Source organism: Myiozetetes cayanensis, unplaced genomic scaffold, assembly GCF_022539395.1.
Source record: "Myiozetetes cayanensis isolate MyiCay16 unplaced genomic scaffold, myiCay2020 scf6-25, whole genome shotgun sequence".
NCBI classification, from domain to species: Eukaryota; Metazoa; Chordata; class Aves; order Passeriformes; family Tyrannidae; genus Myiozetetes; species Myiozetetes cayanensis.
Genome location: NW_026087853.1, coordinates 57,280,442 through 57,300,458, shown reverse-complemented (window position 1 = coordinate 57,300,458; position 20,017 = coordinate 57,280,442). Strand labels below are relative to the sequence as shown.

At 44.5% G+C, this 20,017-nt stretch overlaps 1 protein-coding gene across 3 annotated transcripts in view; it reads left to right on the top strand.

The window, feature by feature from the left end:
• The first annotated feature begins 5,285 nt into the window (after positions 1–5,285).
• NELL1 (neural EGFL like 1) overlaps positions 5,286–20,017 on the top strand; it is a 264,862-nt gene continuing 250,130 nt past the window's right edge. For 2 of the 3 annotated variants that reach the window (XM_050335664.1, XM_050335663.1), the window contains exons 1-2: positions 5,286–5,481; positions 9,445–9,573. In XM_050335664.1, coding sequence (XP_050191621.1) covers positions 5,433–5,481; positions 9,445–9,573 — 178 coding nt within the window. In that variant the 5' untranslated portion in view covers positions 5,286–5,432. The remainder of the gene's footprint in view (positions 5,482–9,444; positions 9,574–20,017) is intronic. The other variant, XM_050335665.1, reaches the window with a different exon arrangement.

Sequence of the window (20,017 nt, the reverse complement as noted above, 5' to 3'; positions counted from 1 at the left end):
GGATTGTGGGTTGCAGGCAGCAGAGCTTTTGACGACTGACCTTCCAGAAAGCTCCTCTGTTCTGCTGTAACACTGTTGTAAGAGACACTTGTTTCTTGGTTCGGAGTTAAACGGTGTTTGTAAAGGTATTTGTAAAATGGTCAGAGCTTGATATTCCTGAGTGACTCAGGTCGATGACTCGAGGCAGGAGGGGAGGGATGTTGGGTTTTTCTGCCTTTGTCACCCTCAGGCAGCTTATTGCCAAAGAGAGGAGGTTTTCCTGATGGGTTTAACACAACGATGTGAGAACCAGGTTGGATCTTAATGCTTGCAACATTTCTGTTTGCCCGCAGCATGTCGGTACATCTTCAGGTAACCATTTGCCTTATAGCTATCTTCCATTGTTAGGACAATTATTGATTGACTAAAACATGTTGTTATCTGTCCTTCATATTAGGTAGTATTACCTTGTAAGGTAGATGCTTGGCTGGTATAAATTGTCACAGCTTTGTCTGGAGCTGTGACAATTTACACCAGCTGAGAATTTGCTCCCTGTGTCCTATGGCACTTTATTACGGACCCATCGCTGATGGGTTAAATCTTAATTACTTGCGTAATGTCATATATAAATATATATATATATATATATTTACAGGCATTCTATGGGGTACTGCTGCCTATGGATAAAGATTTGTACCCTAACCAGATCATTCTAATTTTTTCATGAGCTGTATGTGGAAAAGATATATTATGTTACAAAGGATGCATCATATATATCTCATGTAGTGCATATTATAATGCTGTATGTTATTAATTTCAGAAGTCATTATTCTTGAGGCCCTACCTCAGATTTTGTATTTATGTGTACAAATGCAATTTATTGTATTATATATTTGCCTAATATATTTGGATGTGATAAATTAAAACTATTCAACGATGTACGGGCTCTAAAGACTCCAAATAAACGTCCAGTGTTTAAAACAGAAAATACATCCACTTTTCTGGTGAGTGAAATGCCTCCTTTTCCATCACCTCCTTCCCCACCCAACACACGCTACAAACATCATTCTTACTTAACACACAGCCTTAAGGTATCCGCAGAATTGATCCATCTGATTGTTGGAAACATCGAGCAGCAACTGGAAACAGCCCTCGTGGGAAATGGGGATGTTGCACAGCTGCAGAAACAAGTATCATTTAAATGGCTGGATTCTTAACTATTGAGTGCCCTGTAGCTTGTGGAACGATGGATTGTTTAGCAGAGGACCGACTGGGTTTGCTTAAATCTTTCTTGAATCCCACGAATCCGATCATCCCACAGGTTGTAAAACTGTTGAAAACAATAGAGGTTCGTATCTGCCGGGGATGCAAATGGGAGGTTTAAGGGAGGAGCCAGTGAAGAAGGAAAGTGTAAGGACACAGTTCCAGTGGAATTCCTGCGGTGTGGTGAGGGCAATGTGCCACAACACTGGTCTGGTAAGCAGGTGCTTCCCTCCCCAGCAGCCTGCTATGGGAATGGTACTGATGAAACCTGTTTCAGTGATGCAACCTGATTCACTGTTGACAGGCATGACCTTTTGAGAAACTACCCCCAAACACAGCAGCTGCAGCACGGTGTCACAGTGTGGCATCAGATGTGGCAGCACAAGACAGTGACCACAGGCAAGGGCTGATCCTGAAGATGGGACTGTTTCACCAGTTCTGGTAAGCCGGTTCTCCTCCAAAAAAAGCACTTTGTTCTGCCTTCAAACTTGCATTTCTCTGAGATGTGTATGTGTGGGTAAAGGGAGTGGCAGGACCCAGTGACTCCAGTCATTCTTTGCATGTTGTATGTACAGTGTAAATTAATCCCCTTTCCAGGAGGAAAAACTGAGGCACGTGGAATTTGCCAAATCCCCAAAGTCAACCCCTGTAAGTCAATGATACAACACATCGATTTTAGGAGTAGGAGACAGTTGTTTGCTGTCACCGTTAAGCACTATGGCATCAAATCTTTAAACTCGTGGGAATGGGTAAAAATCCATGCCTTTTTAACTTGGTTGTATGGATTCACCATGGCCACATTTTAGACCAATGTATGTTGCTTAACACCTGGAAGAAAGGCAGATCTTCTATTGCAGAGCTCACAGGTGTGCTTGAATTTGAAATAATTTTACTCTTCTGGTGCTGAAATTCCTAAGGTCAGAGTATGGGTTGAAGGGCATATCTTACACCAAACAGATTAATCGGTTTTAAAATTTAGCTTAGACTTTTCAGGCCTCAAAAATTTGCTGATCATGTGTTTGGGAATAATAATAATAAAAAAAAGCTGTAGGTGTTGCTCCCTGACTGGGTACAGAAGTAGATAAATGATTTCTCTTTGTAAGGCTTCATTCCAGTGCATTTGTTAGTCATTTACATAATTATAAACCCCAACATGGATACTTTCAGCCTGCTGAATTTATTATATAGCCTTTTACAATTATTTATCAGTGTATAAGACAGGTGTGGCACATAGTATCCCCCCATTTTACGCCTACTCTTTTTCATAATATTCAGGTGTAAGTGCTGCTGTTAACTCTTGCTCTCTACTGGCAGCAAAGCAAACTTGACTCGTGTGGATTTTAAGTATCCCTGTGGAGCCAGGCTTTCCAGGGATGTGAGCCTTCTTCGTGAATGGAGATTTTCTACCCCACGAGCTACGAGGTGATGGGGGTTTGCTTTTCTTTCTTTTTTTTTTCCCTTTTCTTTTCTTTTTTTTTTTCTTTTTTCCAGGTGGAAGCACTGCAGTTTCCCAGCATTTGCAGTTCTGGCAACCGAGCCCACACATACTCAGATACACTTGGAGTAAAATTGCCTTTTAGCTGTGGCACGCAGACAGCCTTACAACTGCCCAGAGAGACACTGGACCTACTCAAAAATCCTTCATCGAACTACAGAGTGTCACAAGCTTTGTGGCTGGCAGGACTAACAGTTTAACACCACACAGTTAGCAACTTCACAGTAATTTAGGTCAAAATCAAGAAGCATTCGATGACCAGCCGAGAGTGCAAGAGCAGTATTTCACAGGAGTGTTATCTGAGCTGAAATCCAGCTCGCTTGCCAGGACTAACGTTTCAGTCCTGCAAAAGTGCCATCAGATTTTTTTATTTTTTTATTTTTTTGTAATTGCTATGAATATTCAGGAACACAGTTTTAATTCTTATCTGAATGCCAGGCTTTTCAGCTATTCATACTTGCAACAAGGTCACATCAGAAGGTCAGATTTTTCTGGTGATAAAGGAAGATGGTTTGTTGCCATTAGAGGAGGTGCAAGAGCAGTGTTGGCTGCAAGAATGGGATTTTTTGGTTTTCCATCCATTTGCCCTGGTCAGTTGAAAATGCTTGTAAGATTACTCATGCTCTCTGAATGTGTGATCCTCTGGGCACTGAGCTGGACTAGAGGAAGAGCCACATCTGTGGGATCAGCTCTTTCCAGAGCGCTTCCTACCAAGCTGCTTGTGTTATTTTCTGCAGTACCTGTGGGCTTTTGAATGCTTCTAGTGAACAGAAGAGTAAATGAGGAATGGTTAGGACATTCTTTATCCATGAGATCGTTCAAGATGTGTTTGAAGCTGTGCTTTAAAGCTGTTAACATAGAGCAAATCTTTGTATGTACACAAAGTAGGTTATTTTTTTTTTTAATAGTGTTTAATACAGATTTAGATAAATCAGGTCTATTTGAGAATCTAGCCATGACCAGTTTAAATTATATATCCATTTTAGACTCCGCACCAAATGGAAAATAGAAAACTTGGCTTGAATTACATTCAGTTTGCTGTGTAGATAGACGGTGGTTTTACTACCAGATAAGCACAAACAGATCTAAGCTAACAGGAATTGGATATACAGACCTGTTTCACAGAAAGAAATCTCTTAAATAAGAGAGTACATGCTATGCAGAACACTGATGTTATCAGGGTGGAATCAGAGAGGTGTGTCTTCACGTGCTGATGTACCATTGCCTCTTTTTCTCGTTGCTATGGTTATGTAGCATATCCACGTACACACACACATACACTTGCATACCTTGCATGTACTTCTCCCCACGACCCGTGGCTAAGAGTGGGGCTGACAACGGGGGGGGGGCATCCTCATCAAAGGCAAGAAGCTAAAAAGTTGTATTTGGAAAAAAAAAAAAAAAAAGAAAGTTGTTTTGATACACTGGAGATAAATTACTGAGGTGCATTTGGAATGGCCACCCCGGAGATTTCCTGGAGTGCATCACCTTGCTTGCAGCCAGGAACAGCTGTTTCCCGAGATCCTACTAATTAAGTAATTAGGCAGCCAAGTCAGAGTCTTTGCTCTTGCCAATGTAAACGTGTGTGAATGCAACTGTCCCCTTAAGATGGGCATGATTTGTATGGTGTCATCCTAACTTTGTCCAAATGCACAGTTTATTATTTCACATTTAAGATGGCTGTGTGGTGCAAAACCAAACCACGATGAGGGAAAGCAATAGGGAAGGACGATCCTCGGGCTTCACAGCTGAAATGACTCGTTTTGAACTGTAGCAAAGCTAGATCAGCTGGAAATCTCATTCTGCTCCTGTGCAGTAGGGTGGGAACGTCATCGGGGCCAATAATCTCTCCTTCAAATTGAAATCAGGTGTTCGACAGGGAAGAGTCACTGCAGAGAACCGAGGCATGCGGTGGTCAGTTTCTTGCCAAGAATCGAGCCAAATTAAAGGGCTGGAGGGAAGAAATGTTTGAAAACGGCTTTTAAAACAGCCGTCAGAGCAGATTCTGATATGGCTCACAAGTACCATTAAATACTTTACTTCCCCTTTACACTTCAGAGGCACGAAAACGCAGTTAGGTACTCGAGTTGAGCAAGGACACGCGAGAAGCCGAAGGAAGGGCGCGGGTTCCCGTATTACATCCCAGAACTTCTTTTTGTTTATTCATACGGCGCATGAATTATTACCACGACTAAATAGTTAATGAGGGTTGATTCTCGCGCCCAGAAGGATGAGGACGGGGCGGCGGGGGGGAAGGTGGGGTGGGGTGGAGGAAAGGCGCTCCCGCAGCATCACCTCGCACCCACCCGGGGGGGTGGAAAGATTCACCCCTCGGGGGAGCAGCGAGCGGTGCAGGGAGGGAAGCAGCCGGGGTGTGCGGGGCTCGGAGCGGGTGTGCGGGGCTCCGGAGCGCGGCCGGGCGGCGGCGCTGGCGAGGCCTGAGGCCCCCGCGCGTCACTGCGGGGGCGGGCGGGAAGCCCCGCTGCGGGGGCGTCGGGGCCGCGCCTGGGCAGCGGGCGGAGCCGCCGCCGCCGCCTTCCCTCCTGCCGCCGGAGCCGCTCCGCGCCTCGCAGGCTGCTGCGCTCGGCTGCGCTGGGCTCGGCTCGGCTCGGTGCGGCCCCGCAGCCGCCGGCAGGAGGGAGAAGGAGGGAAGGGAGCGAGCGAGGCGGGCGCCGCCGCTCCCCGCACCGCGCCCATGGGTCCCCTCCTGCTCCTCTGGGCGTGTGCGGCCGCCGCCGGGGCAGGTGAGGGGCCGCGCCGGGGCTGAGGGTCCTTTGCGGGGCTGGGGTCCGCGCCGCGGGGTGAGGGTGAGGGGTGAGGGCCGGGGGGCCGCCGCCCGGAGCGCGCTGGCAGCGGGAGGAAACTTTGCGGGGAGGCGGCGGGGACCGGGAGCCGCCCCGGCTGCGGCCGCGCATCCCGCGGGGGACCCGCCGGGCGCTGACCCCCGGCGGGGCGGCCGCGGGAAAGTTTTGGCGAGAGCGGCGTGAGGGCTGCGCCCCTCGGAGCAGTGAGGGCGGCGGGCGGAGCGGGGCTCTGTGCGGGAGGCGCTGCCCGCGGTACCCGCGTTACGGGCGGGATGCGGCTGCGAGCGCGTTATTCCAGCCGGGATGCGGCTGCGAGCGCGTTATTCCAGCCGGTGCCGTGCCCGCCCCGTTTTCTCTACAGCGTTGCGCGACCCAAGTACTGCTTCTTGTTCCCTTGCGGAGGCTTTGTTCTCTGTCCCCGGGTACCGCTCCTCCTCGGCTGGAGCTGGTGAGAGGGGGACGTTTCTCCGTGGTGCTTGTAGCTCTATTCTCAGGGAAATTACCTGTCGCAATTGTCAGAAGTGCAAAGGAATTCACGTTTTATAGTTAAATTCTTACAGTAATTATTACCTCATTAAAATCTACAGAGAGATGCTACACAGAAATAGTTGAAAGAAAGCACCACCCGTCCCTTTCGTAGCGGTGTTACCCCTGATAGTGCATGCGGAGATTTTAAATGGTCAGTAGGACCCAAAACTCCACTACTCTGAAAGTTCTTTGTGTGCAACAATTGCCACTGAAGTTGTGAGAGGAGAGAGCAAAATGCCTCTTCTCGAGCCTCCTCCTTACCGTTTGAATGATTGCACATGGGTACGTGGAAATGGCTCGACTGTGTTGAGTGTGCTTTAAGTAAAAGTTTTTCCATCCCCAAATGGCACGTTATACATGTCGAGGAGATTATAAATGTGCTGCATATGTTGCATGGCTGCACATTAGCTAGATGGAGCGTGGCACGATTGCTGGTGCTTGGGTGTAGGTGATAAAGGCACAAGCGGAGAATACAAGCTGTCGGAGCTAGTAAGGCAGAATTAATTTCTTTTAGGGATTTCCTGGTGACATCATTCATAATTATATGGCTTAATCCTCTAATCTACTGTAGTGCCTTCAGTTCACATTGGGCCGAATCCACCGAGTCCTGAGATGATTTTTACTCCCGCCCACCTGACTGAATCATTTGGAGTGTTGCTTGTGTAAGCCACTGATTTAAGGGGAATGGCCCAATTACTTTAAATAGGTATTGAAAGCAACATCAGCCGGAATTGGACCCAGGCATTGCACAGTTCTCCGGTGAGAGCAGACGGCTTGATGCTTAATTTTTACTTCAGAAAGAAACAGTATTTGCAGCTGCTTGTTCCACTGAGGAGAGACAGCATAAAATACTAGATGCAAGTGCGGTTGATATGCCTGTGGTTTCTTTCTGATAGACTGGTGGAGACCACAGGGGAAAAGGAGACTTGGTTGTCATACTGAAGCTGCTGATTTGTTGTTTATTAATTATTAACTAGGCTTTTGAGTGCCTGCTGCAGCTTGAAGAGCCAGCTCAGGAAAATGACTAGGTATTTTAAGCAGTGTAGGATCTTGCTAAATAGTTACTGTGACACTGGAAACAGTCTCTGCTTTTTGAAAGTATTTTAAAAGCTGGAAGGGGGCACACTGAAGCTGTCACACAAGATCCTTCATTGGCATAAATCGAAGCCTGTGCAGCTACAGTGATGTATACTTGTTGAGCCTTGGGTATTCAGGCTGGAATAAACAGTTTTAATAGAGCAGTGGAGCTACTGTGATTTATGGGAGTGCCTATACTTGCTCGATGTGGTTTCTGTCCTCACCCAGTTGATGACTGTGACAGAGCTTTCACTTACTTTAATGGGGTTGAGATTTGTCTTACTGGACATAGGTTGTCCTTTCTGTTGAGCAAGTTTTTAGTACCTGTTCGACCTCACTTCATATAAGTGGGTTATTGCTGATCTGATTTGAATAGATGTTGCCCTTTCAAGTGAGGAACGGGATACTCTGTTCCTCACAGGGACAGCAAACACCGTCTTTCCTGATAGGTGGGTTCACACAATTTACATTGTGCTGCTTTTCTCATGAAAACCTTAGAAGAAATAATAATGCCTTTCTGTTTTTGAAGCTGGTGTTTATTCCAGGAGGTGTTGTTCTTGGTCCGTCAGCGTGTTCAGTGTCAGTTGTGGTTGTTCACTGCCCGAGTGTCTGGGGTGTAAGTCAAAGATAGTACTAGAAGCCTGATGATGTTGCTGGTTATCTGGGAAGTTTTTACTTTTGGAGAAGTTTGCCTGGGTTCTCTGGTATTCTGTAATTCTAATTTTCTGCTTATGAAAGCACTGAGTACGTACGGATGATTCTGCACTCTTGGAGCTTTAGTTCCATCAGACACCTCTAGATCTAATTTTTCCCTGTAGAGTAAGGTTGCTAGAAACCTAGTTTTCAGTATTTTTTACTACTCTGCCCCTTGTGGAGTAGAATCCTCTGCATTAGTACAACACGTTTTTCCAACAAGTTTTAATCCTTGAGGAAAGGAGTTAAGTGCTGTAGTACAGATGATTTATGAGTAGTACACGTAACGTGTTCGTTCTGTACACCTCAGTAATTTCTCAGAGCCTTTCAAAGAATCAAACTAGAGTATTTGCTGCTCAACTGATCCAGAAGTGCAGTCCTGGAATAACAAATCAATCAATTTCGAGCTGAATGTAAGTCCACTCAGTGGAAATCAATCTGGACGTGCTTTACAGGTAATGTCCTTGCTCCATGGAAGTCAGTGGGACTATTACCATTGACTTCAGCTGCGTCAGGGTTTCATTCTTGGAGCCTGTTCCCATTACTAATGACGTTAGTGAAAAATTTCATTAGGAAAGTGTTTGGATTCCACACGAGATATTTGACCTGTGTCTCAGGCACAGGTCTCGTGTCACACTTATTGCTGTGTTGAGGGAGACACTGAGGTCAGGCTGGCCTCTCCCCATCCCTAGAGAAAGGAGATGTGCTTAATGAACTTGGTGTGCTGTAACCAGCAAGTTGGCCTGAGCTTTTCAATGTGGCAATTTCAAACTGCTCGAGTCTGTGTCTTTTCTGTCAATCCCATCAGGTCTCCACTAGATCGATGAGTGCCCATTTTTTTTGGTGGTGGTTTTTTTTTTTTTTTTTTTTTTTTTTCCCCCTGAGCATAAGCATTTTCTAAATTTTGGCTTTAGATTTGTGCTTCTTCACTAGGTGCTTCTGCAGCCCAGAGATGCTGCTGCTGGTTTAGGTGAATGAATGTCTGTTTGTAGGTGGTTCTTGCACACTCTGTAGGCGCCAACTGTGCTGAGGTACAGAGGTGCCCTTCTAAAGCAGCATCAAACAATTTTGTGAGTCACCCCAGGCTCTTAGATTACAGGATGGTGTTCTTTTGCCCTACTACCCTGTTTCCTCCAGGGTCCTTTTGTCCAGTTGGGAAAATGGATTGCATGCAGACCACGAGCTGTGGCCCTGATCAGTTGGTCACAGCAAGGCATGAAATGTGAGAGGAATTCTCAGTCCTTACGTCTCCCTGGAAATAGCGTGGCCAATAGATGAGTGCTGCAAATCCCTCTCATCACTCTGCATAGGTGGTTATGCTTCCCTTTATTTATTGCTCTTTAACCTTATGAAGATCCTGGAGTAATGTATCAGTTTTAGAATGTTTTAACATGTGCGTAGTAAAATCTCTGAAAAAGGAAATAGTTTAATTGAAAGAACTGGAATAGAATATCTTCTCTCTCCTGCAGTGGAGGTACTGTCTAATAAGTAATTACTGTATACAGTGTGAGTGGGAAGGTACTAGAAATGTCTATACTAGATATTCTTCTCCATTCTTTTCATTACCTGATTTGAAATAAAAATTGATCTCTCTGCCTCCAACAGCTGTAGGGTTTGGAATGGATCCTGACTTACAAATTGATATCATCACAGAACTGGATCTTGTGAATACAACCTTTGGGGTAACACAGGTTTCAGGACTACACAATGCCAGCAAAGCATTTTTATTCCAAGGTAAGAGAAACATCCTCAAATCTCTTATCTCTCTTCTATCTGCATGAGCTCATAAAAGCTTTGATGCTTAAGCAAGTCCCTGTAATGGTAGTCTTACTTAACTGTTGCTTTCTTTAATTTTCATTTTTTGGAAATAGTTCTTGTTGCTTTCCTGAAATGCAGATGACATTATTTTGTGTGTGCTGTCAGGTGGTTGAGGTTAGAGATATTTAGGGAAGTATTTCTGGGTAGGTTTTCAGTACTCCCCAATATTTATTTCTGACTAAATATGTGAAAGTGATTCCAAGGGGTGGACTCTTGTGTTTTTGTGTTCGTTCTCTCTGTGTTTATACACATGCAGAGGCACACACAACTAAAACTCTGTAACTATGAGAAAGCATTTAATGTGTTGACACTGATTAGTAACGTAGCAAGTCTTTCACTGGCTTCGTGAAAGCTGCTGAAGTGGGAAAATAGAACAGTATTGTATTTAACTGCCCAAGCTGAGTACCAGGGACAGGATAAGTCACTCTGAATTGTGATTCCTCCTCCCTGCCCTTCGTTCAGTGTTCTAAGATAATTTTGTGAAGGGTTTTAAAATGGTGTTGGGATTTTTGTGTTTTTTTAGTGAGTGAAATTCTGGATGTGGTTTTATGATGTATTTTAAGTAAGGTCTAGGTTAAGAGACAATATGTCCTGTTGGGTGGAAGCACTGAGTTGCTACAATATGCTTATTAGGCGAGAAAGACATTTATGTAATTTGAGATTAACATGTGAATTAAAGCACAATTGGGAACGTTTTTATTGTGGAGACTTCCTCTGTTTGTTTTTTCTTTACTGTGCTTTACTCAGTGTTGAATTGTGCATATTAGTGCCTCACTTTTTCATGTCTGTCCTCTGTAGCTGTTTTTGGAAGGCAAATGATTATGATCTCATTTAGCTTTAGTTCTGGATTTGCAGTGCTTACTGACTTTGTTGTAAATAATAAAGGAGGTGAGTCTGTAATCTTAGTTCATTCTTTGTCTGGCCAAGGCTAGTTTAGGAGTCAGAGCAGATGTAGAGGGTTGACCTTGGCTGGATGCCAGGCACCCACCAAATGTGCTCTATCACTCCCCTCTGCAACTGGAGACGGGAGAGAAAATATGGCAAAAGGTTCATCAGTTGAGATAAGGGCAGGGAGAGATCACTCAGTGATCACTGTCATGGGCAAAACAGGCTCAACCTGGGGATATTAATTGAAGTTATTACTAACAGAATCAAAGCAGGACAATGAGAAGTAAAAACAGACCTTAAAAATGCCTTCCCCCTACCCCTCCCTCCTTCCCGACTTCACCTCCCCACCCCAGTGGTGCAGGGAAACAGGGAATGGGGGTTATGGTCAGTTCATCACAGGTTGTTTGTGCTGCTGCTCAGGGAGAGGAGAGTCCTTCCTCTGCTCTCTGTGGGGTCCATCCCATGGGAGACCGTTCTCCGCGAACCTCTCCAGAGTGAGTCCACCCCACAGGCAACAGTTCTCCCCAAACTGCTGTAATGTGGGTCACTCTCCCAGGGGGACAGTCCTTCAGTCACAGGCTGCTCCAGCGTGGGTCCCCCCACGGGGCCACAAGTCCTACCTGGAAACCTGCTCCAGTGTGGACTCCTCTCTCCATGGATCCACAGGTCCCTGCCAGGACCCTGCTCCAGCACAGGCTTCCCACAGGTTCACAGCTGCATCCAGCTGCTCTGGTGTGGGGCTCCTCCAGGGGCTGCAGGAGGTCTCAGCTCTGGTGCCTGGAGCACCTCCTGTCCCTCCTTCCCCACTGACCGTGGTGCCACTGCTGGTGGTCAGGGCTGTAGGCAAAAGAAGTCCGAGATGTCTGTCAGGGCATGGATTGAGACCATTGATGCTGCAAGTAGCTTTGAAAGGTTAATGGTGAAGATGTTATGGATATTCTATTCCTTTCTCCTTGGAGAAATATGCCTGTAGTTTACGAACTTAGTCAGGACTAATAAGATAAAAAAGGTAGAATGTATAAAATTCATATGAACTGAAGGATAGATGCTTATGGGAAGCAAGAAACAAAAATGCACTGTATGAAGTGAATAAACAATTTGAACGCTGTAGTTAGGTACATAAAGCTTTTTTTTTTTTTTTAATTCCCACAACAGAAATTCTTTTTGCTAACGCACACAGGAATAGCCCTGTGCTTGGATATCACCTCTAGTGTGAAACTTCCTGGAAGGTGGCTCGGGAAGATTGCTTTCTTCAGTTAAGCTCATCAGCCCTTGGGTCAGGAGAAGACTGTCAGATGGGATGGAAGTCTGAGGCTGCCCTGTTGTCTGCTTCCCTTCTTGTTCATATCTCTTATTTGTTAAATGTCAACAGCTGAATGAATTCCCTTTTTCTAACAGAGGTGACTTACTTTACAGCTACAGTCTGGCTGTGTGCCAGGTCCCTTGGCTGGAACCAGGACATACTTAATTTTGATTTTTTTTTTTTCTTTTATCTTGCCATGCAGTAAAACCAATATAGAATTTGGGGCAGTGTGTGGACAACTGCTGCGTCTAAGTTAGAAGTAATACTTTCTCCCTCGGAGATTCACAAGAAAAACTTGGCCAACATGACACTCCCAGAGCAAAGACTGAAAGTTAGTGGTTAGTTTCGAAATTACTGCATCCTTCTGGACTAGCTATCCCAGCCTCCAAATTGTGGTCCTTTCAGCCCAGCTTTGCTTTGCTCAGTCCTTCCCCATGTGTGAGTAGTCAGGGTGTGCTGTGCCCTGCTGCATCCCACTGCTCCAGGGTTGCCTTGGAGGCTCTGGCAGGATGTTTGCTGAACGTGGAGCCTCATTAGAAGACCTCTTTCCAGGCTTTCACCGCCAAGGATTCCCTAGTTTAGCACATAAGAGCAGTTTTTATGTTCTTTGGCGTGTGGGTTTTTTTTTTCATAGGGATAGTTTTGCCTGCTGCCTTTGACAGCGACATATCGGGGCTCGGGGCTTCCACAAAGGTTCCCTGTGGATCATTTGCTGTCTTGTAAGATGTAGTTTCTAAAATGGCTGTAAGGGAGCTGTTCAAACTGAGAGTGTTCTTTTGTGTGTCCCAGCAAGTTTACATTTTTTTAAGGTAGAGGAATGGTAATTTTTCCCCAGCCTGAACAATTGTGTGTCCAAGGGTAGTGAAAATATGGCTTGTTCTCCCAAGCAAGATTCTTTTTCTGTCGATTAAACTCTTTGAAACAGAAAGCTTTATAAGTTTTGACCATTTTTTTTTCTGTTACATTGAGGCAAAAAGAGGAATTGGAGAAGTGTAGTGATATGAAGACAGGCACAAGAGAAAGGGAAACTGTTATTTTTAATTACATTTTTGATCAGTGGTGTTAGCTCTCTTACAGTAAGCAGCACACTGTTTGTTACAGAGTTTCTGGGGAGTGATGTCATGATTTAATTTATCCTAGAGAAAATGTAGAAAGATTCTTTTCCCCGGAGAGTTTGTGATTTCAGTCCGACACAATCTCAGTGAAGCTGGTGGAGTATTCTGATTTTTTTAATAATGTTGGTAGTAGCAACCAAAGCTCAGATTTCTGTGAGCAGCAGCTTTACAAGCAAAAAAACGCATTCAATTCTGTTGCAAATTATGTGACAGCGTGGTAGAAACAAACTGGCAATTGAGAGATGCAGGTTGCCTTTGGGCAAGCAAATCTGTTCCTAATTCAGAAAAGCACAGAGATCTATAATTAAGTGTAGTCAGCTGAGTGGTCCTGTTGGGCGTGGACTTCGATTATTAGAGTATTTCAGCCGGATTTTTGATCGATCAGTTCCATTGTTTGTATGTTTCAGTTTCATCCTCTGTGAAATGGAGATGAGAAAATCAAAAACACGGTGTTAAGTATTGACAGTGTGAATTAGAAGAAATGTAGATCTCTAACTCATAATTGCAATTCTGCAAACAGTCTGATTCTTCAAATTGTGGGATCCTTATAATTTTATTAATTTGTCAACACCAGAGCAGGGGGGGAAAAATGTCTTTGTGGGCAGATGGGTTGTTCTGGCACGAAGGGAGGAAGGAGGGTGAGTGGAGGTTCTTGGCTAGAGTGCTGTTGGGAAATAAGGCACCCAAGATCCTGGTGTCTGACCCACATCTCCTCACCTCCAACCAGGAGTCCAAAGAATTGAAGGAAACAGTTCGGGGTGGGGAGGGTGGGGGGAGGGAAATCGACCTCAAAAAAAAAGTATTGAAAATGTTAATTGTTTACCTAATGTGTTACAGTAACATCTTACAGACATTGAACGAAAGACATCTGTAAATATGTCTCACATCTGTAAATTGGTATCTTACAAACATGAAAAAAAAAATGAACAGGATCAGAATCCTAGAACGGCGTAAATTTTAGTACATCAAGAAACAGGGAGCAATGGCTCCCTTGATAGTGCTCTGTTCTGTTCTGTTTCAGATAGCAGGGAAGCAGGGCTTGTTTTGACCCTGACTTGGCAGGATCTTGAGTTCAGTGGTAGGGAAAAATTCTCATGATAAATAAGGCAAGAGGAGGTGCTTAACTGGCCATCCTATTTCTAGGTAGACTGAGCCCAGTGATTAATAACCAGTCTTACTTTTGTTCTATGCTCAGTTCTCATTGGGGAAGTAAAATTTTATTCCTTTTACAACCTGTCAGCTATGCCTCTTTCTTTTTAATTCTTCTCACAACATCTCTTTTGAGCTAACAGAGGCTTGAAGCCTTTACTTATAAAAGAGTTTCCCTCTAGAAGTTTATTAAGACTTTGCTGTTTCCTTTCCTAGTGAGCTGGCAGTATTTTTCAACTTGGCCTTTAAATTAGGAATGGTCTTTTTACTACTTATGCTGTGCTTAGCACTCAGTAAAAGAAACCACCAAGTACTGTTAGAAGTCTAAAGATATATAGTCCTTTCTTCCTTGACCTGCATTAAACAACCAGTGGATTTGTGAGAGGAACACCTGGCCTGGAGCTCCTGCAGCCCAGAGTTCAGCCACGCTCCTTATTCCCGCTTTGTGCGAGTGACTGCCGAGTTCTCTTCTGTGCAGCCCAGGCTCCAACAGGAAAGGTGAAAGAATAACAAGTATCTTAAAGCGCAGAGAAAGGCAATGTTTTTGTGAGAAGAAAGAGAGCGAAACTCGTTGAGTTCCTGAAACAAAAGGACTGTCCTGCTTCAGGCCAAAGAGAGATCAGAGCTACAGTGCTAAGGCAGGTAGAGGTGCCTCCCAGAAGTCTCTCTCGAGCTTCTAGATGAAGTGCAACCCTCTCTGTTGGTGTTTTCTTTCGGTGTTTTATGAATCCTGAGGTGGTTTTTTTTTTTTTTTTAGACTAATTCCTCACTTAGAGAGTAGAAGTGTTTCCAGATCTCACTCCAGGAGTCTGAGTCCTAGAAGTCTGGTTTTGCAGTGCCAAACTGAAAGGAGGTTTGAGGTGGGCTCAGTGAATTCACAGGCGGGGTGAGGAGGCTGCTGCCTTTGTTCCTCCGTGCGTGAACATCATCTCACCCGAGTCTCGGTGGCCTGTGTGCTGTGGCCGAGGTTTTAATCCACTTGGAGTGTTGAGCTCAGCTGTGCCAGCATAACCTGCGAGGTGTGTGAGCTGCAGAGCTCCCAAAAGAACCAGGGCTGAATGAGAAGAGGCTCAGGGAAGAAACATATGATTACTCTTCTGGGGGTGGGTGGTGGGAGGGCTGCAGTGAGTGGGAGAGATAAACTTTAATTTTAGTGTTCAGGCATTAGTCCTTCTTGACATGAGATAATGAGACAAGAGTCATTGCTTTCTGTGGGATCTCTCCTGCTATATTTATAGCAAATATTAAGTATCAACAGTGTTGTTTTTACAGAACAGCAATCTCTTATGGTAGCAAAAAAATTAGGAAGGCACAACATGGGTTGCTGGAAATCTTAGTTCTGCCTTCAGTGGTTGTAGAAGAGAGTAGCTCTAGTATCTTTTCCATGCCTGATGGTATCTGAATATTCCATCTTGCTGGGATGCTGGGGTTTTTGGGGCACACCTCCTGAGGCTGTCGGTGCCCCACTGCTCCCCATTCTTTGGGACAGTTCCTTCTGAAATATCCTTTCCCTGAGGTGCTGCCAGCCAGGCTGTTCAGGGAACAGAGGTGGGGCTGTGGGGAGTGGCCAGAACCAGCAGCACCTCCCCTGGCAGAGGTGTCCTTGCACCTCAGCCCGATGCACAGGTTTATCTTTCTGGAAACTCTGCAAGCCCCTTGACCTTGTGAGCTTTAATTTTATATTCTAACGGTCAGAGTGTGGTGTTTTGCCTGTGCTGTGCCATGCTGTGTAGGCCTGCTCTGTTTCCCCCATGGGTAGGTGAATTTGGGGTTTTACCCCACGTTGCCTGTGGGATGCCTGTCCCGGGTTTCTGGGTGCTCATGAGGAAGAGGCAGCGGCTGTCAGATAAAAAGCCTCCGTATGTGTCAGTACAAACAGCATCAACATCTGAGGTGTGGGTCAGCCTCTCGCCCCCATCCTGTGGGATGAGATATCCCCCTGCTTTTCCAAGCTCCAGGCTGGCCCTTAGGAGGTGTGGCAACTGCCCACCATCCTAGAGAGCTGCCAGAGGGTTCCCTCGGAGCTGCTAGCCCTTTGTCAGCACTCCTAAAATGAAAATTGGAATAGGGTCCCAACAGCTGGGCTGGCTGCACCCAGGAGGATGGAGGAAACTGTGAGTTCCCTGACGGAGATGGTTTCTGGGCTTGTGTCCATCAGCAGGTCTTGATGTCTTTTTGGGATCTGGGAGTGCTTGTCCTGATTTCCACCCCTCCCCCAGACCTCTGTAGAAGCTGGAAATGGGAGGGAAATAAAGCTGGAAGTTTAGGGGCAAGGATTGGGTGTGTGAGTGGCAATGATGAATGGTCCCCCCTGGGAGCCAGGGAGTGACTTGGGCTGGTGCTGGGCAAGAGCGTGGAAGAAGCTGGAAGAGATGGGCATCCTTGCTGGATGCAAGGGATTGGCCTCAGATGGGCATGTGGAAGGGAGAGGAGAGAAAAAGCTGTGTTGAGGAGCTGGAGGCCAAGAAGGAGGCAGGTGATGGCCAGGCAGGGAAGCTGTGACAGGGATGGTACAAGGACTCTGACCTGAGGGGGGAGTGAGGGGCAGGGATGCAGAGCACAGTAAGGGGAGCTGTGGACAGCACCTGGGAGAAGCAGCCTGAAGAGAGAGGCACAGGGCTCTGGGATGGATGGAAAACCCAAGGACTGCAGTCTTGGACTAGGACAGCATGATAGGGAAAAGCACGGAAAGTTGAGATTTGGTATTGCTGTGAAGTGCCCGTGGTAGTGTGTTAATATGTAACAAATGTTTTTGGAGGATGAAACGTGGATAATGTGGGGGTGTTTTTATTAGTGATTTAGAACCTTCATTTTGCCGTGCTTTGGTTGTTCACCTGTAAAGCTGAGGTACTAATGCCCTTTCCTCTGACAATCATGGTGTGAAGAATTCATTAATATCTGTAGAGGGCTGGAATACTACACTGCAATAATTAACTTGATCATGGTGTGTTCTGCCTTCAGAGAAGGATTTGACTATGGCAGATTTACTGTTAAAAGGTTCAGAGCAAAACCTAAGACCCTTGTTTGTTAAATACTTTCGTTCTCCCCTTTGTGCACTGATTGTGAGACAGGAGCCCTCTGGAAAAAGGGTGTGTGATCCTGTAATTAAGAAAGGTTTTGGAATATGCATCCCCAGAGCATTGAGCAGGATGTCCCTGTGATACTTAAATTCTAACAACTGCCTAACTTATAAATTATATATGTATTTTAATATGACTAATGTTTTAATGTGTTTTGTATACACAATGTATTTTTTTTTTTGCAATGAAAAAGTCTTAAGTGTGAGGTTTTTTCCTTGGCAAAACCAACCACTTTCAGAACAGAGGAATTATCTGAAATTAAATACAATGAAACAGGAGGGGATGAGTGAGGTGAATCATCTTCAGTGGGAAAAATTAAAGATCACCTGAGACATAATTATTAAACAATGCTTTGAGGCTTTGAAGATACATAAACTACTGCTAACTTTCTCAGTTCCCAGAGGTAGCTTTTAAAATACTCGTACATACCCATCCTGTCTTGGCTGTTCCTTGTTTAATGCTTGAATTATGTTAGAAACCTGTTTAGGAGTAAAATTTATCCAGCATATTGGTAGGAAGGTATTACCTGTAAATAATTGCAGAGTTTCTTGCTCTATATTCTCCTTTAAAACGCCCCTATCCCCCCTTCTAAGTAAAGTGTAGAATAACATAGAACCACAGTCACATTAAACAAGTGACCAATTTCTACTTTCCTTCTTTTTTTTTTTTCCCCACCCCATCCTGAATGCTGTCATGCTGCCTTCTGTTACTTGACATTTTTTGGATTTTCCATCGTGTCTGTAATGATTAGGAAAGAATTCTGAGCACACGTTGCCTCTGTCCTTGACAGTTATTTTTGCTTTCCTGGGAGACAATAATTGTGCTACTTGTCTATCTTCATTTGCCATGAGTGGAAGTACAGAGGGGGAAGTGGGATAAGCACTTCAGTACTTTTGTAGTATGCTAAAAGCCCTGAATGCTTCTGGCAACCTGTTGATGAAGTCCTGTCGTGAGGAGAAGCAGAAAGGAAAGCAGAAAGGAAAGGAAGTTCTCTGCTCTTCAATGGGCTGAGAGGGGGATGTAGAAATTAGATTCTGACACTGCTTGTAGGTGTTGTGTTCCACATCACGTGAGCATCTAGGTCCTCACAATGAATGTAATTCAACCTAGATCGAAGTAAGAATAACAGTCAGCGCTTCTTGTGTCTTCACCGAAACAGAAAACCAACCAAAATTGTCTTTTCCTGCAAAGATTTTGGCAAACAGATGCTCTTAAGTCATATCACACTGCAAGTAATCAGGTTTTATTAACTGCTTGTTTAGTAAACAAGTATTAAACTTGAGTAAGAATATTGTTCTGTAGGATTTTGTCAGATAGCCTGTGTGTGGTCAGAGCCCTGGGCTCTCAGTGGAACAGGATGGTCCATTATGGTGCAGTTTGACCCCAAGAGTGGTCTCTTAAGTTTTAAACCAGTTGTCAGTAGAAATATGTTAATATCCATTTGAGAGGAGTATTTACATTTGGCCTACTTAAAGAAATTACTTCTAAACAGAGCAAATCTTTTGCCTAAAACGAAGTAATTTGAAATTATTATCACACAAATTTAAACACATGAAATGATTCTTTTTTGTTTGTTTGTTTTTAAAAAGATTTTGTGCCTTTAAAAAGTACACAAAGGCAGGTATAACCAGACCTAATGCAAGAGGCAGGGATGGACCATTTCCTGTGGTGAAACCCCTGCTGTCTTGAACTATCTATCAAGAATAAAAATTAGATGCTTACTTGAGACCTCAACCTATTTCTTCTGTGCCAAATTCTAGATTATTCCTACTACCTGCAGTGTGGGTGTAGAAATGACAAAAGGGGGACTTTTTTTATCTTATTTTTTTCATTTTTGCCACATAAATGGTATGAAGAATTCACGTCATACTGTGCTGGTTCATGGTCATGTTATTGCCTTGCCTTTCGTGGCCTTTTCAGTGATAAAAGTACAGAGCATTAAATTTTCTTTTTTTTTTTTTTTTTTAAATAGAATGGACAAAAAAATTGGTTTTGGCACCTGATGTCCTCCGTAACATTGAGCAAAATCCTTAGTTGTGTAGGTTGCATACCTGCTAAAACAGCAAAGTTCTGTAATTCTGACTGTAATACTGTAGCTCAGAACTGCTTTTGTTTCTTAAAAATGTCTCATAACAGTCTTTCTGTCCCACATCCTCCCTCCTTTGTGGTAGCATTTCTTACAGAGTCACAGCTGAGTTTGCTGTGGGTCCTCTGTGCTATAAATAGGAAAAATAGTGTAGGATCACCACAGCTGCAGGGATTATTTTAGAGAGTCTGTCCTCCCCTTGCACATATGGGTGACTCCTCCCCCTGAAGCTGGGAGCTTTCCATTTGGCAAACTTACTTCTGAAACAGTTAAATTTGTGTTGTAAAGCTTAGTTCTGTGTTGTGTAGCCTCCTCCTTTTACTTTCTCTTTTCATTTTTTTTTTTTTTTAAAATCTTTTGTAAACTGGAACGTGGCAAAGATATTCTGAGAGCAAAACACGTGTAAAACTGGATCTTGTACTTTAAATACTCATTGCTTCTATGATGAAAGACTGTCTACAGATGGCATTCAGACCTGCCTCTGCTTCTCTCCCTCTCCACTTTGGCTCGTTGTGAATAATAATGTTGAAATTTTAAAGCCTCTTCTTGGGGACTGGGGAAAATAACAAAGCCAAGATGCGTGGGAGGAGAGTGGGGTTCGTGTGTTTACGTGTCGTGATTTTTCTTGGTCTGTGGAGGCCTCTGTGGATGTTCATCGTGCTGTTTGCAAAATGAAGTAGCACAGCCTTAAAGCGTGATATTTGTAGAATAATTTGGGGAATGCTGGTGATTTGGAAAC